Source organism: Ceratosolen solmsi, unplaced genomic scaffold (assembly GCF_000503995.2).
Source record: "Ceratosolen solmsi marchali unplaced genomic scaffold, CerSol_1.0 scaffold30, whole genome shotgun sequence".
Lineage (NCBI taxonomy): Eukaryota > Metazoa > Arthropoda > Insecta > Hymenoptera > Agaonidae > Ceratosolen > Ceratosolen solmsi.
Window position 1 is genome coordinate 8948598 of NW_011948421.1, and position 21152 is coordinate 8969749.

The 21152-nt window shown below is 23.3% G+C and overlaps 2 protein-coding genes across 5 annotated transcripts in view; both read left to right on the forward strand.

Moving 5' to 3' along the window:
- Positions 1-21152, forward strand: part of Nca (neurocalcin homolog) — a 65528-nt gene that overhangs the window by 14000 nt on the left and 30376 nt on the right. The gene's annotated exons all lie outside the window — the stretch shown is intronic.
- Positions 1-21152, forward strand: part of LOC105361586 (neuronal calcium sensor 2) — a 45350-nt gene that overhangs the window by 11870 nt on the left and 12328 nt on the right. Inside the window, exons 1-4 of one of the 4 annotated variants that reach the window (XM_011498828.1) lie at positions 4326-4424; positions 4714-5037; positions 10509-10635; positions 17959-18102. In XM_011498828.1, coding sequence (XP_011497130.1) covers positions 10525-10635; positions 17959-18102 — 255 coding nt within the window. In that variant the 5' untranslated portion in view covers positions 4326-4424; positions 4714-5037; positions 10509-10524. Of the gene's footprint in view, positions 1-4325; positions 4425-4713; positions 5038-10508; positions 10636-17958; positions 18103-21152 lie in introns of those variants that run through there. The other 3 variants (XM_011498829.1, XM_011498830.1, XM_011498831.1) reach the window with 3 other exon arrangements.

A 21152-nucleotide genomic window follows, 5' to 3' on the forward strand; every position in this document is an offset into this window, starting at 1 on the left:
GTTGTCGGTATTAGCATATATTCCCGTTTATGTAGTTTCATATGTTAGTGACAAACTGAAGGCTATATGGGTAATTTATAAACAATGTATAGCTTCTTATGCGCTTAGTAAATAATTATTAGTTATTCACGTTTGCTAAAATGGGATCATTGGCTTGCTCATTCGTGGGGAAGGAAATAGGGTGGAAGTCATAAATCTTTCTACAAGAAACATATTAAAAATTGATAATATGGTAAATTTCAATGATATAATGGTTCAAGGTAGAGTTAGAAATTACGTGTCAAAATGAAGGAAAATTCCTAAACAATTTCTAAACAATTTCTGAACATGCTTATTCTATAAATTTTAATAAATTTATTATTTTATGATTTAATATATATTTATTGACGTACAATTTAACGATGTTCAGTAAATTATAATAATTGTGTCAAAAACAAAATTTTCTTACTTGTAAAAAATTATTATAATCAATATAATATAATAATATTTTGAAAAATCGTGAAAGTAATTGACCAAGTTTGTCTGAATATATATATATATATATATTAAGGTGCTTTTTTGCGGGTTCAGACGATTGCTTATAGTTGATAAAAGAAAATGTACTTCATCCCTTTCTTAACCAACTAAGTCGGAGTCATTTTTCTGCATGTTTGCATAGATTGGGTCAGCATCTTATGAAAGAATGAGTGAATCAGCACGTCTCTTTGAAGATTTTAGTTTCTTAACAAAGTCGTTTTTCAAAATTTGTTATAATTTCTTAATAATTTTTTATGCTTCATTTTTCTCCTTGTTACGTAAATCAATTTAGAAGTATCAATAAACTTATTCTATTTTAACGATAAACATGTAAATTTAATTCGTGCAAATCGTCAATCGAGAAAGCTGTGTTTCTCTTCTCTATGGATTATGAACTAATGTTTAAATCAACATTATGTACCGCTTTTTCCTAAATTCTACGCCATTCTTTCAATATGTGTATATTTAAATTTTTATACTTTTTATTTTATATGTTTGTCGTTTGTCAAATAGCATCTACAATACATGCTATTTCGGACAGGCTTCGTCTGTCGGCTGAAATCGTAAAATATAATTTTTATTTACATCGAACTATCATACTACAAAAATAAGGTATACTTTTGTATTTTTATATATTTAAATATATAATACATTATATTTATAAAAGAAAAATTATTTTCATTTATTATTAACACGTATGTTCGCGTAACATTCATTTGTACTAACTTAATAACATTTTTTTATCATTCTATAATATCTAATTACATTTGTTAAATATTACATTGCCATATATAAGCTTTAAAAGAATATAAAATATTTTAAATATAATAAATCTTTGTGCACGATTCGCATTAATATTCCGAAAGGAAAATAAAATATAATATCAGCCATATTAATAAAATTATTCTTGAAAATTTATTATACTTTTACTATTATATCATTATGTTTTATTAGAAACCGTTTTTATTTATTTATTACCTTCTTTATTTAAATGTTTTATTACAATTGAATATACGAAAAATGAAAATGTTACAATTGTTCTTGCGATATGTAAAGTATAGTTTTTAAAACTACTTTCTGTATATTTAATCAGTCCATTTTTCTATTAAGACAATAATATTTATAACAATTAGATATACAAATTGCTATGATATTTGTAAATCTTATTAATGTTTTGGTAAGTTCTTATTATCTTGTATAATAAGATTAAAATACGAAATAAAAGGTAAGCTAAATAAATCATTTTTGAATATAGTTATGTTTAGTAAATATAAATATTATATAGTAATTAGCATATTTTTAATAATTGTTTTATTTAATTTAAAGATGTTTAAACAAAAATTTAAATTAAATTGTATTTATGAACATTATTATTATTAAAATTATTTTTATTTAATGTTCTTTAAAATGCTAAACGTATATGTAACTTTTGTTAAAGTTATCTGTAAAAGACCATAATTAAAAATCTAAAAAGTGTGAATAATTTCAATCTTTAGGGTCATTAAATTTAATAAATTGTCAATATATTATATCTTAACAATACAATACTGTTTATATCTAAAATATGTGATTCAATTTTAAAAAAATAATAGTATGAGTTAAATAATAATTATTGTATACTTTTGTATCATTGATTAATAAAATTTTTATTTTTTGCTAAGTAACCATTTTTTATTTTTAAAATTTCTAATATTACTAATTACATAATGTGAAGATATTTTTTCAAATTATATGAATTTATTATTAGATTTTTAGAATTTTTATAAAAATTAATAAATAACTTGTTAATAATTTATGTTATTATAATAATAAAAGTTCGTGTATTTATAAAAAATGTTTATATATTGATGTATAGATAATTATTACTTATTATTAATTATTAACACTAAAAATTATAAAATAAAAAAATGTCTTAAACTTTTTCGGTATTTAGTCACTTATATATTTAAGTGAAACCATATTCTTATTTTTTAGTATAAATTAGTTAAAAATATTCGAAATCATATTAATGAAATTATCATAACTTACTGAAATATTTTAATTTTATTATTACCTTACTATATAAGACATTAAAGATACCTTGAAAAATTCTGATCAATTTTTTCTGAGCTAATATATCACTAATTATATGAAAAATGATTATTTATTTTTCAAAGAAACGAGAACTACATCCAAAACTGGTATTCAGTTTCCTTGATGTAGGTGAAGTATTCAAACTGCAAGCTAATTTCATAATAGTAATAGTAAGCAAGATCGAGAAAAACAAATGTAGTTAAAAAGTGTTAATAACAAATCATTTATAAACGGTCACAGTGAGTTATTATCAGAAAGACTTGGCATTTTTAATGTAGAAAGGTGGATTTCTCAATTATTGTGTTAATTCATTTTTATCAATAATAAATTACAATTGGATGATTCAGATATTTAATTATTAAATACAATTATTAAATAAAATTTAAAAAATTTTTTTAATATAACCGTAAAACAATTACTTCTATAATTTAATGAATAATAATATTTATGTTCTGCATATGATTTTTAATATTATCTATAATTTAAAATTTTTAAAGTGTTTTATTGTATTTATTATATTTAAATATATTTGTTATTTTCATTTTTGAATTTTTGGATATTCTATATTTGATATTTGATATTTTGAGAAAAAAATTACTTATTTAATGTAAATATTTTCTAATTCATTATGTTCACTTATCCATTAAAAATAATTATGTAGTAACTTATATAAATATTATTTGTAGATTTATTAATATATTCATGGATACTTGTTTATGATAGCTTGAATATATAACATCTATATGTTATATTTATATTTATTTGTAAATTAAAAATTAATCTAATATTTAAGGTTAGAAATTTGAACATATTGAATTAGACATTAATGTAATTTTTATACAACAGTCATCCAAAAAACATAATGTGGATAATAATATATATTAGAGATATCTATTTAATTTTTTTTATATTTATTAAATATTATTTAATTTGAATAAATGCCTAATATTAATAATATATAGAGTTTAAAATGAAGAATAGGTATTCTACATTTTTTTAAAGAGGTAATGCTTTAATTATGTTTCTATTTTAATAACCATTTAAGCTTGATAATATTAAGTATTGATATTTTATAATCAAATTAGTTTCAAAAATTTTAAATCAAATATTATATTTCGATGTTATATTATAAAATATAACTACGCCCTAAGCCGAAAATATAAATATATGTATATTTCTCGTAGTTTTATTAAAAAAAGTAAATTTTAGAATTGTTTAATTATAACTCTATTTTTCATAATTTTATGTCGTAATTTCTAGTATTTTCGAATTTATGAAGGCAATAACTAATAAATTAATTAAATAAAAAAAACATTATATTAAAAATATTTAGTTTAGTACTTGTAGAATTACATTATATAGTATGTAGAATTACAACATATCTTATTTCGTGAATAGTTTAAAAAATAGATGCAATATCGATATTTTCTAAAAACTTAAAACTATTAAAATATTAATATTATTGATTATCTATTATATCATCTTTTGTGCGAAATTAATAATGTAATGCATATTAAACTGAAAATAATTATAACTTACAGAAATGAAATTATTAACGACAATATTATATATTGTATGCAATAGAAAATGTAAATAAAATTGTTAGGGATGCATTTATTCTACTCTTCTACGTTTTCTCCCCATCAAGATATACTTACTTGCGTTGCTTATAACAAGTAACGGAGAAGGGGCGAGAAGGAGAGTAAGGCTGGAGAAAGGGAGAGTGGCGGCGGCAGCAGCGGCTGCGATGGCAGTTCAGCGAGTAGGTAAAAAGAGCGACGATTGCAAGCGAGTTAATGTTTCAGACGTACGGACAGTTCGTTGATTTTCATTCGGTACTTTCAGATATTCCTTACATCAGTCTTTAACATTTCTCATTTCTCTCTCTCTCTCTTTCTCCTCCTCCATCTCTATCTCCCTCTTTTCTGTCTGGTTTTTAGTCTTTATAAATTTATCTAATTTTTTAATTTAATTTTTATTTTCTGTTTATTGAATTTTCATTTCTTTTACTGTTTCCACTCTATAGTAGTATTGATGCATCCTTAAAATGTCGAAAGGAATTGCGATGTTTATTCCACTTCAATAACGATTTGGTGTTGAATTCTAAATGTTTCCTTGTTTCAGTGCATAAGAAATTGATGAGTATTATAGAAAATTAAAGGTCACATAATTGTAAGATTTTGGCGCGAAAAGCTATTATGAAGATTCGTGTAGATGATAATAACCTGAAGTGAATTTTGTGAGCAAATAACTAAAAAGAAAAAACGAGTCACGCCCTTGAGAATAAACAGTTTGTATCAAATTGAGTTACGGTATATAGTTCTGGTCGCCATTATTGTGTTTGAGTGACAGGAAACTAAACGTAGAAAAGAAGAAATCAAAATCGCTCACTGACTATTGCTGTTACATTCACCCATTTGTTTGTAATCGATCGATACATATCGTGAGGTGAGTTGTACAGTTTTAAATGTTTCAAACAAATTTGAATAAAACGAACTATTACTTATAGTTTCAGTTACTTCACTTTTAAACAAAATCACGTTTACGCTACATTTTATATACATAAATTTATAAATATGTACGTATGTTATATGTAATATATCTATTAAATATATATTAATTTTGTTTAGCATTTCAACTTTTATATACTTAAATTAATGAATAGTTTGGACTAATTGAATTTCGCGTATTCCTTATGAAAAATTTGTTATTTATATATCACATGAATATTTGCATAAAAGTTGTCAATCAAATCTATACATTTTTATAATATTTAATAAAAAAACAAAATTATCGATACGATAAAACTAAAAATACATGATACTTTCATATTATCCATTTTAGCAAATCTTACATAAAGTATATCATTATTGCAAAAAGTTATTGAAAATTAAAAAACTGTGTCAATTTCTATATTAATCAATATATTATACATACATCAATATATTATACATCAATACATACTTTATCACAGATTTTTAAACAAAACAAAAAATTTTTTATAATAATGTAAATTATTATTTTGTGATAGTTTAATTTAAGAAATTATATAATGTATTATCAATTTCAAACTATTTTATTTTAAATAACTTGAAACTATAATATTTATTTTGGATTTTTCATTTTCATATAAAAAATAAACTAGATAAAAATATAATTAATATGAGTTATATTATAGATGTTATAATAATATTATTTTAACAGCATTTTGTAATTGAATTAAAAATAATATGTATGGCATACTTATATCCATTATTTCTGTATTTGATTATATCTTTTTTCTTTAAAAATATATTTATTTAAAATTTGCTATTTCGTATAACTAACTTCACTGTATTTTCTTGGTTTTATTTTTTTAGCATGTATTTATTTTGACTAAAATTCTGCTAAAATATAAAATTTAAAGTAAATAAAGAAATTTTCGGAAGTATATACATTTATATATAGCAGTGAAAGTAATTATATATATATATATATATATGTATGATTATTTATACAATTATGATAAATTTATTTTAAAAAATTTTAATTTGTTTTTTATTAAGGTAATTAAAATCAGATGTTTCAAAATTTAAATACATATTTTATAAATTTAAAATATTCTGTAATAGTTTTTATTTAAAAAAATGATATCGATAATATATATTATTAAATAAAAATACAAAAATAACGTATGCAATATTTATACTTTAATTTTATATCATTTATAAATAAATTCAAGTATACAGATTAACTATTAATGATTTTAAATAAGCGTTATTTTATGTTATAAAATATTATTGAATTAATTATATTTTATATTATTATATTAACTTTATTGTATTTGTATTTATTTTACACTAAGATATGTTATTGAAATTTTTTATAGAAACTGCTAATGATTTAAAATTATACATGCGGCCCAGAATTTCTATTTATTTCAAATTTTATATATTTTATTTTAGTCGATTAATAAATAAATAAAAATTTGTAAACTCTTCTATTTTTAATTTATTTTGAAATGATTTATAGTATCATTCATTAAAAAATGTCTTTCATTTTCATTACTATAATTCTCTTTCTTATTATTTTAAAAAGAATTTTATTTCTGTTTTATTATTAATACAATATTATTAATGCAATACATTACATTATGCAGAATATGAAAAATAAAATTTGATTCGGATGAACCCTTTTTATAAAATCGAATATATACATATATAATTGGACTTGATATTTTGTCACTGTAGTAATAGAAATTGCATAAGTATATAAATTATTTTATAAATATAACTAATTTAACATTATCAATAACTTATGATAGGAAGAACAAAAATTGTATAAATGAAAATAGGAGTATTCTATTAGAAAATATTATACAATTTAATAACTATTGAAAATTTTAATTTTATAACTGTTTTAATATATTGTAATATTAAAAAAAAATTAAATTGGTTAAGCATGGGTTAATCACATTTTTCTCTTGTATCTAATCTTACATTTAAATAATAGATATTTAATTTTATTTAATCAATTTATTATTATTATTCATGTTTTATTTGTTATAATGAATTAATTTATTAATAATTTACAAATTGTTGCAGTAAAATATTATGTAACAATTTTATTTTATCGTGTATATTGAATTATGTTTTAATATAATTTATTATAAAATAAACTAATTTTATAAATAATATATTAAAAATAATGTAACTATCTATTTGAATAATATTTTGGTAAAAAGTATTAAGTTGTTAGAAGGTCTGCATTTAATATAACAAATTTAGAAAATAATGAGAATAGATTTGAAAAGTAATGGTATATTTGATATTTTGGTAGTGTAATATTAACTCTTCATTATTGTGTATTTGACTATTTTAAATTTCTATAAATATATACATATATACACTGTTGTTAGTTAAACCTTTAAATATCGTATGAATACTCGTCAAAAATGTATAAGCATAACTTATAATATTACATATTGTTACCGAAACTTATTGAATAGTCTGTTTCATTAATTTTTATATAATAAAATCTATTGCTGCGAGTCATGAAAAATATAATAAATAATATTGAATTTGATTTGTTGCATTTGATAATTAATATTCTTTCAAATAAATAGATCGGACAGGCCGTTGTAGTAATGTATAAAATGAGTTTTTTTTATTTATATCAAAACATTATTTTGTAACACATAATATTTCTGGATAAAATATTACCAATTAAATTTAATGAAAAAGTTAATTTTTACAATAAATATTTTTTATTTTCATTTTATTTATTTTTATTTTTTGTCCGTGTTTCGAGTTCGTGTTCGTGTTTCGTGTTAAGAAATTCTGAAGAAAATTCATAAATTTATCTTTCTGAAATATATCTAACTTATTCGGAGCTGAGCTACGTTTACAGTTACAAACATTGTCAAATTAATCATTATCGTTTTTCAAATAACCAGTTGTTTGTGTTTTTGACTTTCTTTATTACATATTAATTCAAGACATTTTTTATTAATACATTTTTATATTTGTATATAATTTTATTTCATGTAATTATATTTATTCATACATGAAGTTTACTATATTTCTATTTATTTGTTTTCATAATATTTATATTCTAAATTATTTGTATTATTTTTTGCAATACAAGTTTATGGTATAAAATCAAAGGCAGCAAAAAGAAAAGCCAAAACAAGTGAAAATATTCAGTTTTGTAATTTTATTAAATGATAACGCCAAGTGCAAGCGGTCGGTTTGCTTTATTTATAGAGAGTATTGACTGAACTATAGAAATCTTATGACCTAATGACATCATAAAGTTTGAGTAAATCTTTTAATAAACATTATTACTCCAACAAATAATAGTAACGAAATGATTTAGCCACTCAGAAGGATTAAAATAGATTACACAAAATATTGTGAATTTATACAATTTTTTTTCAGCTACTGTTATTATTTCAACAAATGACGTCAATTACGTAGTGATATATTGAAATTTAACTTTGATACTTATTACAAATATACAGTATAGTCCTGATAATATTCTGTTCTAATCGCCAAAGAATGTATAGTAAAAGAATTTAAATATTGGGACAGCAAAATTCTGTAAAAGTTATATGCTTACTATCCGATATGATTGATTTTCCTAATATGTGCCATATAGATAAAATACATATTCAGCGTATTATGGTCTATTATGGTATTATGATGATTTAAACTATTACGGTCTTTTGATTTGGCAGTATTGTGACTTTATGTTATATATAACTATCCTCATTTTAGTAATTCGTATAATTTAAATAATTTTTATTTATTTTACCCATTTTAATATCACTTAATACAATCTTTTTTCTTTAAAAGAAAAATATAGGTTTTGTTAACATCAGTGTTAATTGCATATAAATAACATTATGCTTCTATTGTTTTATTATAAATATAAATATAATAAATTGACATTTATATATTAAAAACAGTTTTTAATTTCATTTAATAAAATAATTTTTTTATCAAATATTTTTCTTTTCTGAATTCCTGACATATAATTTTTGTCTTTTCCAAAATAAATAAATCCAATAGAAAACTGAAATATTTGCTAATTTATATAATTTTTTTATTAAATTGAATTTTATATTCATTTTTTATAATATAATGTTCGATACGTAATTGATGTTAATGTAATTAAGATGAAGAGAAATTTGTTTTAAAGTTCTTTTAATTTCTTACGACAGAATTTAATCTTTAAATTTGAAAAATACATTAATGTACTGTATGACTGTGTAACTGTATATTACTGAATAATGTATAATACAGTAAAAAAAAAAAATTTTTCTATAAATATAAAAATAACTTAATTCACTGACATCTTCGTGTACGTATATTCTATAATTTATTTAAATATTTAAAATGAAGTTAATTAAATAATTAATTATATTGTATTTAACATTATATGTATTTATTATAATGCCTTAAAAACCGACGAGTATGCAGATTTAATAATTGAGAATATAATTAGTACATTTACAGTATATATCTAGTTAATAGTGAATAGTTAATAGTTAATAGTGAAATATATATGTGGTTTGTTAAATTTTTTCATTTAAAAATGTATTTTCTTAAATTGATTATATTTTGTTCATGATAGATAAGGTTATAATTTAATAAATTATTTTATAATATTAATTAGATTATTATTATTAATAGAAGTGTAATTAAAATATAATATTTATAATTTTAAAGAAAAAAATGATTTAATCATTTAATAAAGATTTTAATATAATAAGAATTTAATAAATATTTAATATCTATATTATAGTAGCATTCAAGATATATTATATTAGAAAAATAGTAAAGTTTTCTACAACAATCTTATAAGATTCTGTATCATCATATTTTTCCATTTTAATGCATATTTTTCATTGATATTTAAATACACAATTAAATATTATGCCTAGTATATGATGAACGAGTTCGTCTCATATATAGTCTGAAATATATTATCAAAAAAACTACAATCTAAAATTTATTTCTTTTAAAAGTTGTTTTCATTTTTAAAAATACATATATCATTATGCCATTGTTAGTTATTATTTCTTAATTTTAAAGATTTTTCTAATAAGATTTTAATTTTCTTTATTATATTTAAATAAGTTTTAAAAAAAAAATTAATTGATTCTTAAAATGGCAATAAAACCAATTTTATAAACTTTAATTGCATACAAACTTTATATAATTTTTCTGCTATTGGAAATACACTATTGAATTATAAAAAAATATTTTTTCATTATTAGTCCATACGTGATGTCCAATTATATTGGTTATGTGCTTAATTATATGCGTCTTATATTTTATATGAATAATAATGATAATCACTATAATTAAAATATATTTTAAAATATGTTCTCTTTAAATAAGAAGTATATTTTATATTTTTATTATTTGTTGCAGTTTCATTTGAATAAAAATGGGTTGTTTTGGGAGCAAAGACAAGTTGAGTAAAGAAGATATGGATTTTCTTAAGTCTCACACAAGATATGATGAATCATCCATTAAAGAATGGTACAAAGGATTCAAAGTGAGTAAAATACGTTATATTGTTCATTTAACATTATTTAAAATTATTAAATATATAAATTATAATTAGATATTGATGTTTATAATGAGTATAATTTTGCAAATATATTATATATTGTATAAAGATTATGTAAAAGTGCTAAACATAAAATTCATGTATTTAATTTAAATTTCATTTTCATATTTTATATATGAATATAATATTTAAAGATAATATTTAAAACATTCAAAAACTAGTGATCTCTGCAGTTTTTAATGATAGAATAGCCAAATTTTAATAAAAAAAAACATAAAATTTGAATTGTTAACTATATATATAATATATTATAATAATAAATAAAATATCATTATTATACAAAATAATTGATCAACATTATTATAAAATCCTTTTAGACACAAGTGAAAATTTAGTTAAATAAAATTTGTCATAAATTTGTAATAATTTGTAATAAATATAATTTGTAATAAAACTTAAGTCACGTTGTCAAAAATAATATTACCATTTTTGATATCTGAATGAAAAAAATATAATTAAATTATTAAACTGAGGTTTGAATATTAATTAACATAGTAAGTAATATTAAATATTTTTTGTAATTGTGTTAATATTGTTATTAATATCGTTCGATTTACAAAAAGCAAAAAAATTTCTCATTATGGAGTTATACGTGTATACACATATTTAAATGCACATACACATAGAAATATTATATTGGGTAAGGTTCAAACAGATTCTCACCTACTGCATTTTGATATTTTATCACCTATACTTCTGTAGCTTGGGACTGGCTACCATACTTTGTTAAATACTAATTAGAGAATCAGTTAGAGTTATAGTAAAAAAAATACAGGTTAAATTCTAGTAGATTAAATGAATTTATTATTTTTATTGTGATTTTTAAATGTGATCCCAGTGTAGGTTTAATTTAACAGTTTATTTTGATGTACTGTCATTACATATTATGACAGCGGAGTATCTCTCTATTTTTGTATTATTGATCATTTATATCGCAACTCTTGAGCATATGTAATAAAAATAGATAACTTTTGCTATAAAATAAATATCTATTGAGAAATGTAGATAAACTACCGAATCATAATCAAAAATATTTTTTATATTATTATATTTGTTATATATAAATAAAATAAGTCTAGTATATTATTTACATGGATATTAATGTAGAAATAACATAATCGAGCACAATTATTACAAAAATTCTGCATATTCTTTAATAAAGACTACGCGAATTTATGAGATATTCTCATGAAAATATCATGATCGTACAACAATATTATTTTTTAAATCAGAATTTGCTCTATTAAATAGTTACATTTTATGTTTTGATAATCAACGCTACAGGGATCCTCATAATTTTAAATGTGTTTGAATCAACAATAAAAATACTTAACATAATCACAAACAATAGAATAACACAAAATCAGTAAAAGTTTGTGAGTCTGAGAAGTTAAAGATAAATAAGATAAAAAAAATTACCAAAAGAAGGAATTATCATAGTTTCATAAAAAATATGTTGTATACACTTTATTTCCAATTAAATAGCTTTGATTAATGAAATGATAATCCAACTATAATAATTTTAGAAGAGAGGAACTTTCTAACAATTTAATGTATTACTCAAGTGCTTCTTTGGAAGTAAATGCTTTAATCCATTTATAAACTGAAATTTGAACGAGGATATCAAACACACTTGAACAACTTACGAATATACAATCTTTATTCAAAATTATCCATTCAATAGATAAATAAAATATCATTTATATTTGACACAATTTTTTAATGTTTCGTGAATTTTATTGAAGACAATATAAATTTTATATTATATGTTTGTAGTATAATTTACCATTTTCACTCATAACATGTTTTATGTATAGCAATTTGCTTTTCATTTGCCTTAACAGACTCTATATCAGATTAATGCTATTTATCAAGATTAAGCTTATGTTAATTAAATAATAATAAATCAATATTAATATTATTATTATAAAATAGAATTTCTTTTTTAATATGTTTATTTCTTTTGTATTTACTATGTTTAATTCTTTTGTATATAATATAAAAGATTGCTCGTATTTTTATAGTTTGAATAAATTATAAGAAAAAATAAAAATAGTTGATCTCTAGATATACTAAGAAAATATGACAATTTTGTACAAATAATAAAGATGCATTGTAAAATACTTTTCATAATAATTAATAAATATTGTGTTCATGAGTGCTAAAAATACAAAATGCTATCAATGACAATAAATATCAGAATAAGACATATATTTTTTTGCATGTTTAATTATTATATAATTAATAAATGAATCGTTTAATAAATGATTAATTAATTAATCAATTCATTACATAAAAAATATTATATTTGTAAAATACATATTAATATATTTTACTACTATTTTACAAAATGTTAAATTAAACATTTTTCATATAAAGTCTTAATACATTTGTTAATATTGAATTAACAAAAATATGTCAATATATTTAGTGAATACTTTTTATTGTTATAACGAATATATGTCGGGACATATGTGAATTTTAGTAATAGAATTAATTTTTCTTATTACAGTATTTTCTACTTTTTAATTAGTAATTATAAGATTCTTATTTTTTAAATATAAAAATTGATGTAATAATATTAACACAAATTTTTATATAATTTCATAAATAGTACCAAAAACTAATATAACAGAATATCTTTTATTATTAAATATACAAATAATATATGATTATATATGATTATATAGAAATAAAAACAAATAGTATGTTCCTAAATACATACTTTAAATGAAGTATTATATTTTAAGTTTTAATAACGATTCTGATAAAATACATAAAAGAAAACGCTTTCGTTAATGGTTTTATAATATGGAAAATTAGCGAATTTTCATATTTAAAGTTTAATGTTTTAAAGATTCAAATAATTATTCATGTGAAATATTACAAATTCAAAATAAACACTTTAAATTTATTAAATAAATATGAAATAGATAATGAAATTTTATTATTATAATGGGAACATAAGATTATTTTATAGAGTATTTATTATATAAATACAAATTTTAAATAACTAGTATAATTAATTTTTGCTACATAAATATATTACACAATCACCATCTAATGAAATTATAAATAAATTTAATTTCTTAATAAATATTTCATAATACGAAAAGGATAGCTTTATAATATTGTTTGAAAAGTACTAAAAAAATGTTAAGTTTTTTCGTTCAGGTTTATTCAATAATTTTCATTATAAAATACTAATTTCAGAATTCATCCATAACGTTTTAAATACCTCGAGATACAATGTCGCATAATGGCAGAATATACAAATTTTTAATAAAGAATATTGGCTTTGTACAACATTTTAATAATTGATATCTTTTTCTAACTTTTAATTCGCCTCTCAATACACACACACGCACATATGTATACGCGCGCGTACGTGTGTATATATATTAGTTTCTTATTCATTATATTATTGAACATTTACAAAAACATTGCATAGTTATTGGTATTTGTATATCGCTATTTTCAGTTATCTATTTAGTTATTAAAAGTAATCACTTTGATTAAAACAATCATTGTCTTCCTTTATATTGTTACTTTCTATTCCCTTTTGAAATTCTACTAAAGTGAGCGATGATTTTGAACATAAAATGTAATTGATCAGAATACAAGCCGATTACTTATCGAGAAAATTTAAAATAAGGAAATACGAAGAGAAATATTAAGAGAATAGATAAGTACTATCTTCTAATTTTCGATTCTTCATTTTGTTGTTGAGTGTTTTAAATGTCTATAAAATCAATTATGTCTTTATATCTAAATGTTTATAGCCAACAATAGAATTTGAAACTTCTTTTGTAAAATTTAAAATTTTGTCTGCTTTGAAATTTTGGGAGACATTAGTATTTTTACAATACACTTAGTCTTCAATGGTTACCCTTAATTTTACTATTTTAACACTAAAGTTTTTTGAATGTTTAGTATTTGTATCTTTAGTTTTGATAATTTTTTGTATTTTAATAGCTACAGTCATCGAATTAGATTTCTACTTTGTATTTTTTAGTTTTTTGTTACTTTTTTGTGCAGTTATGTTTTAGTACGCTTAACATATGTAGAAATTGAGATACATATTATTGTACATTGTTCTTGTGATTTTTTAATTCCCTCATTAGTTCACGTATGCATGTTAATATGTGTATAACTTTGTAGGTGAGTAAATAAAGGTAGTTAGAAAGTGTAAGATAAGGTAATACTACTCAAATTAATATATAGACAAATATGTATCTTTTCATACAATTTTATAATTATCTTATAAAAAATAAATATTTTAGATATTTATAATAAAATAAGGGATAATCTAAAAGTTTAGGATTGTTCATAGGGATTTATGAATTATCATTAAAATATTTAAAACATACTTGTAATTTACTTTATAAATAAACTATTTTTTAGAATATATTTAAAAGTTTTAGTTTGAAAAATATTTATATTAATTACCCTGTGAATTTTCTTTAAAAATCTATATTTTTGGATAAGTTTAAATTCAACCTTAATAAAATTAATAATTATTGATACAATAACGTATCAATTTTTTAAAATCAAATAATAATACTGATTATTTATAAATTTTAAATAAAAATAATCTTGATACATAGCAACAATCGAGAAATGAAAACGAAAAAAGAGTTTCGTGTAAGCAAATAGTGCAGTTTTAAATCAATAATCAGCATTTGAAGTATACACATATGTCTGGGATCAGACTAAAAACTTCCTTATGATGGTGGGTGGAGGCTTGCTGGCAAGTGGAAGGGGCAATGCAATTATTCAATACTGCCTTTAATGTTAATAGTCTTTCCCTTTATTAAATATAATAAATAATGAATAGTTAATAATCTATGAATATTGGAATGAGTATGTGATAGAATGAATATATTGGTGTTTCTTCAGTAATGGTGGTGGCGATAAGTCTGTATGTGTGTTCTTGATAGCCTGGAGCGTGATTTCCCTTTTTCCTTTGGGTTGAGTAGTTGTAGTGGGGAACTCGTGGTGGTAGGGGCAGCAAGTTTGGGCCGTCTTGGCAGCCGGCGAGAGGTGAGCTGTAGTGTATGAAGTGGTGGGAGAACGTCCGTGTGACGTCACAGCTTGTGTCCGTGAGCTCAAAGGTAGTGGTAATTTGGTGCACGTCGTGTGCTCAATGTGAACGTACCCGCGGTGTAGAGGTAAAGGTAAGAGCGAGCGTCGGCGTTACTTGCCCGTGGTGGCGAGAACTGCGTGAGGTGGTGGCAGGAACCGCGAGTACAGATAGTAAGAACGAGTGTCTCGTCGCATCTTACTTGAGTTGGCAGGAACCGATAAGGGCGTAAATCGCGAGTGTAGAGTAGTGGCGGTCCTGTCGTGATGGGTGCTTGTTAACTAGAAGTAGTAAGGGACGAGCGTCTGCGTTGCTTACGGAGGCGTGGGTGCCAGTATAGTTGTGGCATCGCTATTAGTTCCTTAGGTTGCTTGATGCTTGCCATGGCCTCCCAATGGCGATGGCAAGGTTGGATAGCGATCCCGTTGTGAAGAGTGCATGATTGGTACTAGCAGGGCAATCGCGACACGTGCAGTCCTTTCACATTCTCGTACGAACTGGATGCACCGATAGCGCATCGGTGGCTGTTACTATGCTACTTGTCGGGTTCATTTGTTATTATTTTTCGGAATTATAGTCGTATGTTCGAGTTTTTCGGTTAGAAGCATTCGTTGAGTCCGTTGGCCAGTGTTTACCAAACAATGCTTCGCGCGCTCATACCTCTTCCACTTTGTATTCCGCTTAAAACTGTTGTAATCCGTAACATTCCGCCCGCAATCATCAATTCATTGATGATTAGAATTGGTGTCTTCTGTGGGGGCTGGCAGGACTGGTAGAATGTGGGATGGTCTCTCGATTGTGGTTAAGTTAACTTGGGCAAGGAGTGTGGAGATTTCTTATAATGTCAATTGTCCAATGGTATTCCTTATGTATCTTGGCAACGCTTACTATTGATATTCATTTTTTATATGATACAAAATGAATTCATATTCTTCTTATGCTTGGATAATTCCTTGAGGGAGGGTTCTCGGGTGATTGTGAGCGAGTTTCGATGACGGGACACATATCATGCTATCTTTGCCTGGTATGGTTTGTTTTTGTCTCTTGTATTCCTGAGTTATTCTGTCAATGCTGTCATGATTTACTATTAGAACTCCCTGAACTTGTATTTAAGTTTACTACTCCCCTTAATTAGTATTTCCTTGCGAGGAGAAAAGGTTTATACGTATTAGTATTGATTATTCTTGCTCCTCAGTGGGCCTAATCATCTGAATTAATTTTACCAATCTATTTGTTGTCCGAACCCTTGAGTATCTCAATTCGATGTTTGTGTTGCGAGAACCGCGTGATGAGGTAATGTGCAAGAACGAGCGTCGGCGTTGCTTGCACGTGATGGCGGGAACTGCGTAAGGTGCAGAGTGGCGATCCTGTCGTTTAGTGATCGTCCTGAGAATGATGGGCTTGACGCGTTAAATACTACCCGGTACTACCGGTAGTGGTGCTGTCCGGTTTTAGTACACCATGATGCGGCAAATAGTATGTTTTGTCGTTGGACGGGTAGTTTTCAGGTATTCTTTGCATATGATTCAATTTCTCGTACTCTGTCATGAATTGAGTGTATAACGTGCGATAATTGTCATCTCTTATGAATCGGCTTTGTAGGCGCAGTAGGCATTGATGGGCCACGTTGTATGATTCGCCGAGTGTTTCTGGTGATTCTGAAAGGGGGAGTTTAACCATATACCTTCCAGTGCCTACGTGTGCTTGCTGAGGAATCGGCTTGGCAAATGTAAAACATAAAACATATTTTCATAATTATATCATTAATGAAATCAGAAAATTTTAATAATTATTAACTTATTTATACTTTTCATAACATCTATTACGTAATATGTAATATTCATTTAAACTTTTCTAAGATAATATATTATTCATATATTAACAGCATTGAAGAGCTATTTTAATATATTTCCAAAATAATTTATTTTTATGATATAAATGGAAATATAAATTATCCGTTCATTGTTTAATTAAAAGATCAAATGTAAGTTCAAATATTAGTAGGTATAATTTAGTATTGAATGGATGTAATCTTGTGCTAAATTAGTTATAAAGTTGTAATTGAAAAATTAATTAGAACAATAAAAACACTAATATTAATTAAGATTAACTAATATTTATTATAAAAAATAAGTTGTAATTGTTATTTTATAATTGTGTTACAGCAAGACTGTCCAAATGGCAGATTGACACCAGCAAAATTTGTTGACATGTACAAAATGTTCTTTCCATCTGGAAATGCTGAAGAATTTTGTGACCATGTATTTCGTACATTTGACATGGATAAAAATGGCTATATCGACTTTAAGGTAAGAAATGAGTTTACATTTTACATTTTTAATTTTTTTTTCTAACTTTTATATGTCTCACTTTCTCTACTATAACACATAAAATTATTTATTTAAGCTCATTGATTATAATGCTTCAATTTATTAATTTTTTAATTACTCGTATTCTTCGACATAAATTTGTTCATTTACTTACTTTTACATTTAATAGGAAATACATAACCATAATATTGTTTTAGTAATTAAATGAATTTATTATTTATTAAGTATTTCAATATAAATTAAATTCTTTGACATGTTAAATATTGAATTATAATTAATATAATAAATTAATGATTTATATATAATTAATAACTTACATTTTATAATTTTTTATTTGAAGAATCTTATATGTTAAAACCACGATTTTTATCTTGACTTTAAAATAAACTTTATGAACTATGGTTAACAATACATGAAATAATGATTTAAAATTAAAGCAGTCTATCTTATGTATATTAATATTTCTTTACATATCAATCACCTCTATGTATAAGATCTTTTAATTAATACAAAAAATTCGTTAAAATGATGAAATATTTATAACATAAACTTTTCTACTCACATTGGAATATTCTGTCACGCGATATTCGTATCGTGGTTTTTTTACTATGTGATACTATACTGAACGATAAGAGATATATTATAATTTATTGCTGATTACTGTATAATTTAATTTTTAAAGGCCATAAATAAACGATTAAACTACTATGTACTTAACTAAAGAAATTTGATCAGTTTTCTATTCATCAGTAATTTTAAATATAAAATATAATCATTACATGATTATATGGCATTTCAGTTATATAATGATGATGGGTATATTTATTTCTATTAATATTTATTTTATAAAAATAGTTATTTTTTCAAAATTAGCACTAATTAATAATTTCATAACTTCTTTTTAATAAAATAGATTTTTAACACAGTCTTTACTTTTATCTAATATATTTAAATCATATTATCTCCATATATTATTCCATTTATGTATGCTTCTTGTTATATTTATAATTGTAGAGCAATATATATAAATATTTTTCAATAAATTAATTGTTTGAATTAATACGAAACAATGATAAAGTACAATTTCAAATATTTTTATGTATCAATAACTGATAATAAATCATCATTTTTATTCTATATTTTATATCATTCAACAGTAAAGTATTTTTATTTTATAAGTAAAATAATAAATAATCTTTATAGTCAAGTTATATGTGTAAGAGAAATATTAATTAAATCATTGATATAGAATAAACATGAATATAGACTTTTAAATATCTTGATAGTAAAATAATATATTCATTGTTATAATAAATATGTATTTATATATCAATACTTTTTTGGTTTAGTAAAAACCATGTATTTTCATCTCAGAGATATTTAATATATTTTGTTACAACTTTTCTTTCATTTATATTTATACTCATGAAAATAATATTTTTGATTACTATTTTTGTAAAAAAATCCTTTTTCTTTAGAAATTTCTCATATATATAAAATTATTTTATTAATTCCATGTTGAATACATTAAATATATTTAATATATTTTAATTCTGTATAAAGCTATAATATGATTGCTATTACTTTAATGATATAAAATAAAACTAAATTAAAATTAGATTAAATTACTTTAATGATATAAATTAAAATTAAATTAAACTAAATAATAATAATAATTCTATAATACGGATCTATGTAACTCTGGCAAATATTCATATAAGCCATTTAATTTTATAAATCATTGTGAAATTTTAATATTTCTCTACATTTGATTTTACATTATATTTAAGAAGTTGTTATAATAAATACAACTACGCTCATCTATGGTTTCCATTTTAAGAAGGTAGATTTTAAATTGTTTAAACTTATAAATTAAATGAGTTTAATGCAAGAATTCAGTCTGTCTTTTAATTTGACTCTTATATTGATTTGCATGTCAATAATGTTGACAAATTGGGACAATCATAATTTTTAAGTCTTCCTGATTAATAGTAAGCCACAGCAAGTCTTTGTATAGGTTTTATTTTATATGATTAAAGTAATAGCAATCATATTATAGCTTTATACAGAATGTGCAGAAACCTGCTTGTGGTATATAGTCTGTGGTAAATTATTTCCATAAACTAGCATTTGAATAGTCAGGAATACAGGCTATGATATTCTTATGTCGAACTATATCTTTGATGGTAATAACTAATTGTGAAATACATTAACATTAGGATAACTTCAAAGGAAACAATAACAGACAAGGCTGAAAAATATCGTGTATTTAGTAAAACAATGTTTATTATTTGTAAATAATTATAACAATATTGTACTTTGATGTAGAGAGAAATAATTCTATTGAAGTAGTGAGGGTGTATTCTTGTATTCTTGAATTATTGTAGATGCTATGGATATGACTAAGTATCTTGAAGTTGAAGTAATGCTGATGTTGTAAATATCAGCTGATGTCAGTCAATCATGCTTTTGAGGTAGCATGAGAAGATGGTAGTTGAATCAAGTATGTTTGATGTATGAATAACTATATTTGATATGGTGTAAGATGTTTAATGGAATTTATTAAGTAATCAATTGTGTCTTTAATTATGTAAAGGGACAGTAGAAGAATTTATTCAAAGGTAAGAGTAATTAATGGTGAGATTTCTAACTCGTGAAGTATTTAATAATCTGTATTTATAGTCTATTAGTCGATCTGTTGTTGTCCTTGTGTGACAATGTGCTTGAAGGCATAGCGACTCCTGCGTCAGCTGTTGATGGCCTGTACGGTTCCGAAGTGTTCTTCGGGAGAGCGTATGCGTACCCTCTCTCTGCTAGCGAGCCTGCGTGGTTCGAAGTGTTCTTCGGTAGAGCATGTGCGTGCCCTCTCTCTACTAGCGGGCCTGTACGGTTCCGAAGTGTTCTTCGGGAGAGCGTATGCGTACCCTCTCTCTGCTAGCGAGCCTGCGTGGTTCGAAGTGTTCTTCGGTAGAGCATGTGCGTGCCCTCTCTCTACTAGCGGGCCTGTACGGTTCCGAAGTGTTCTTCGG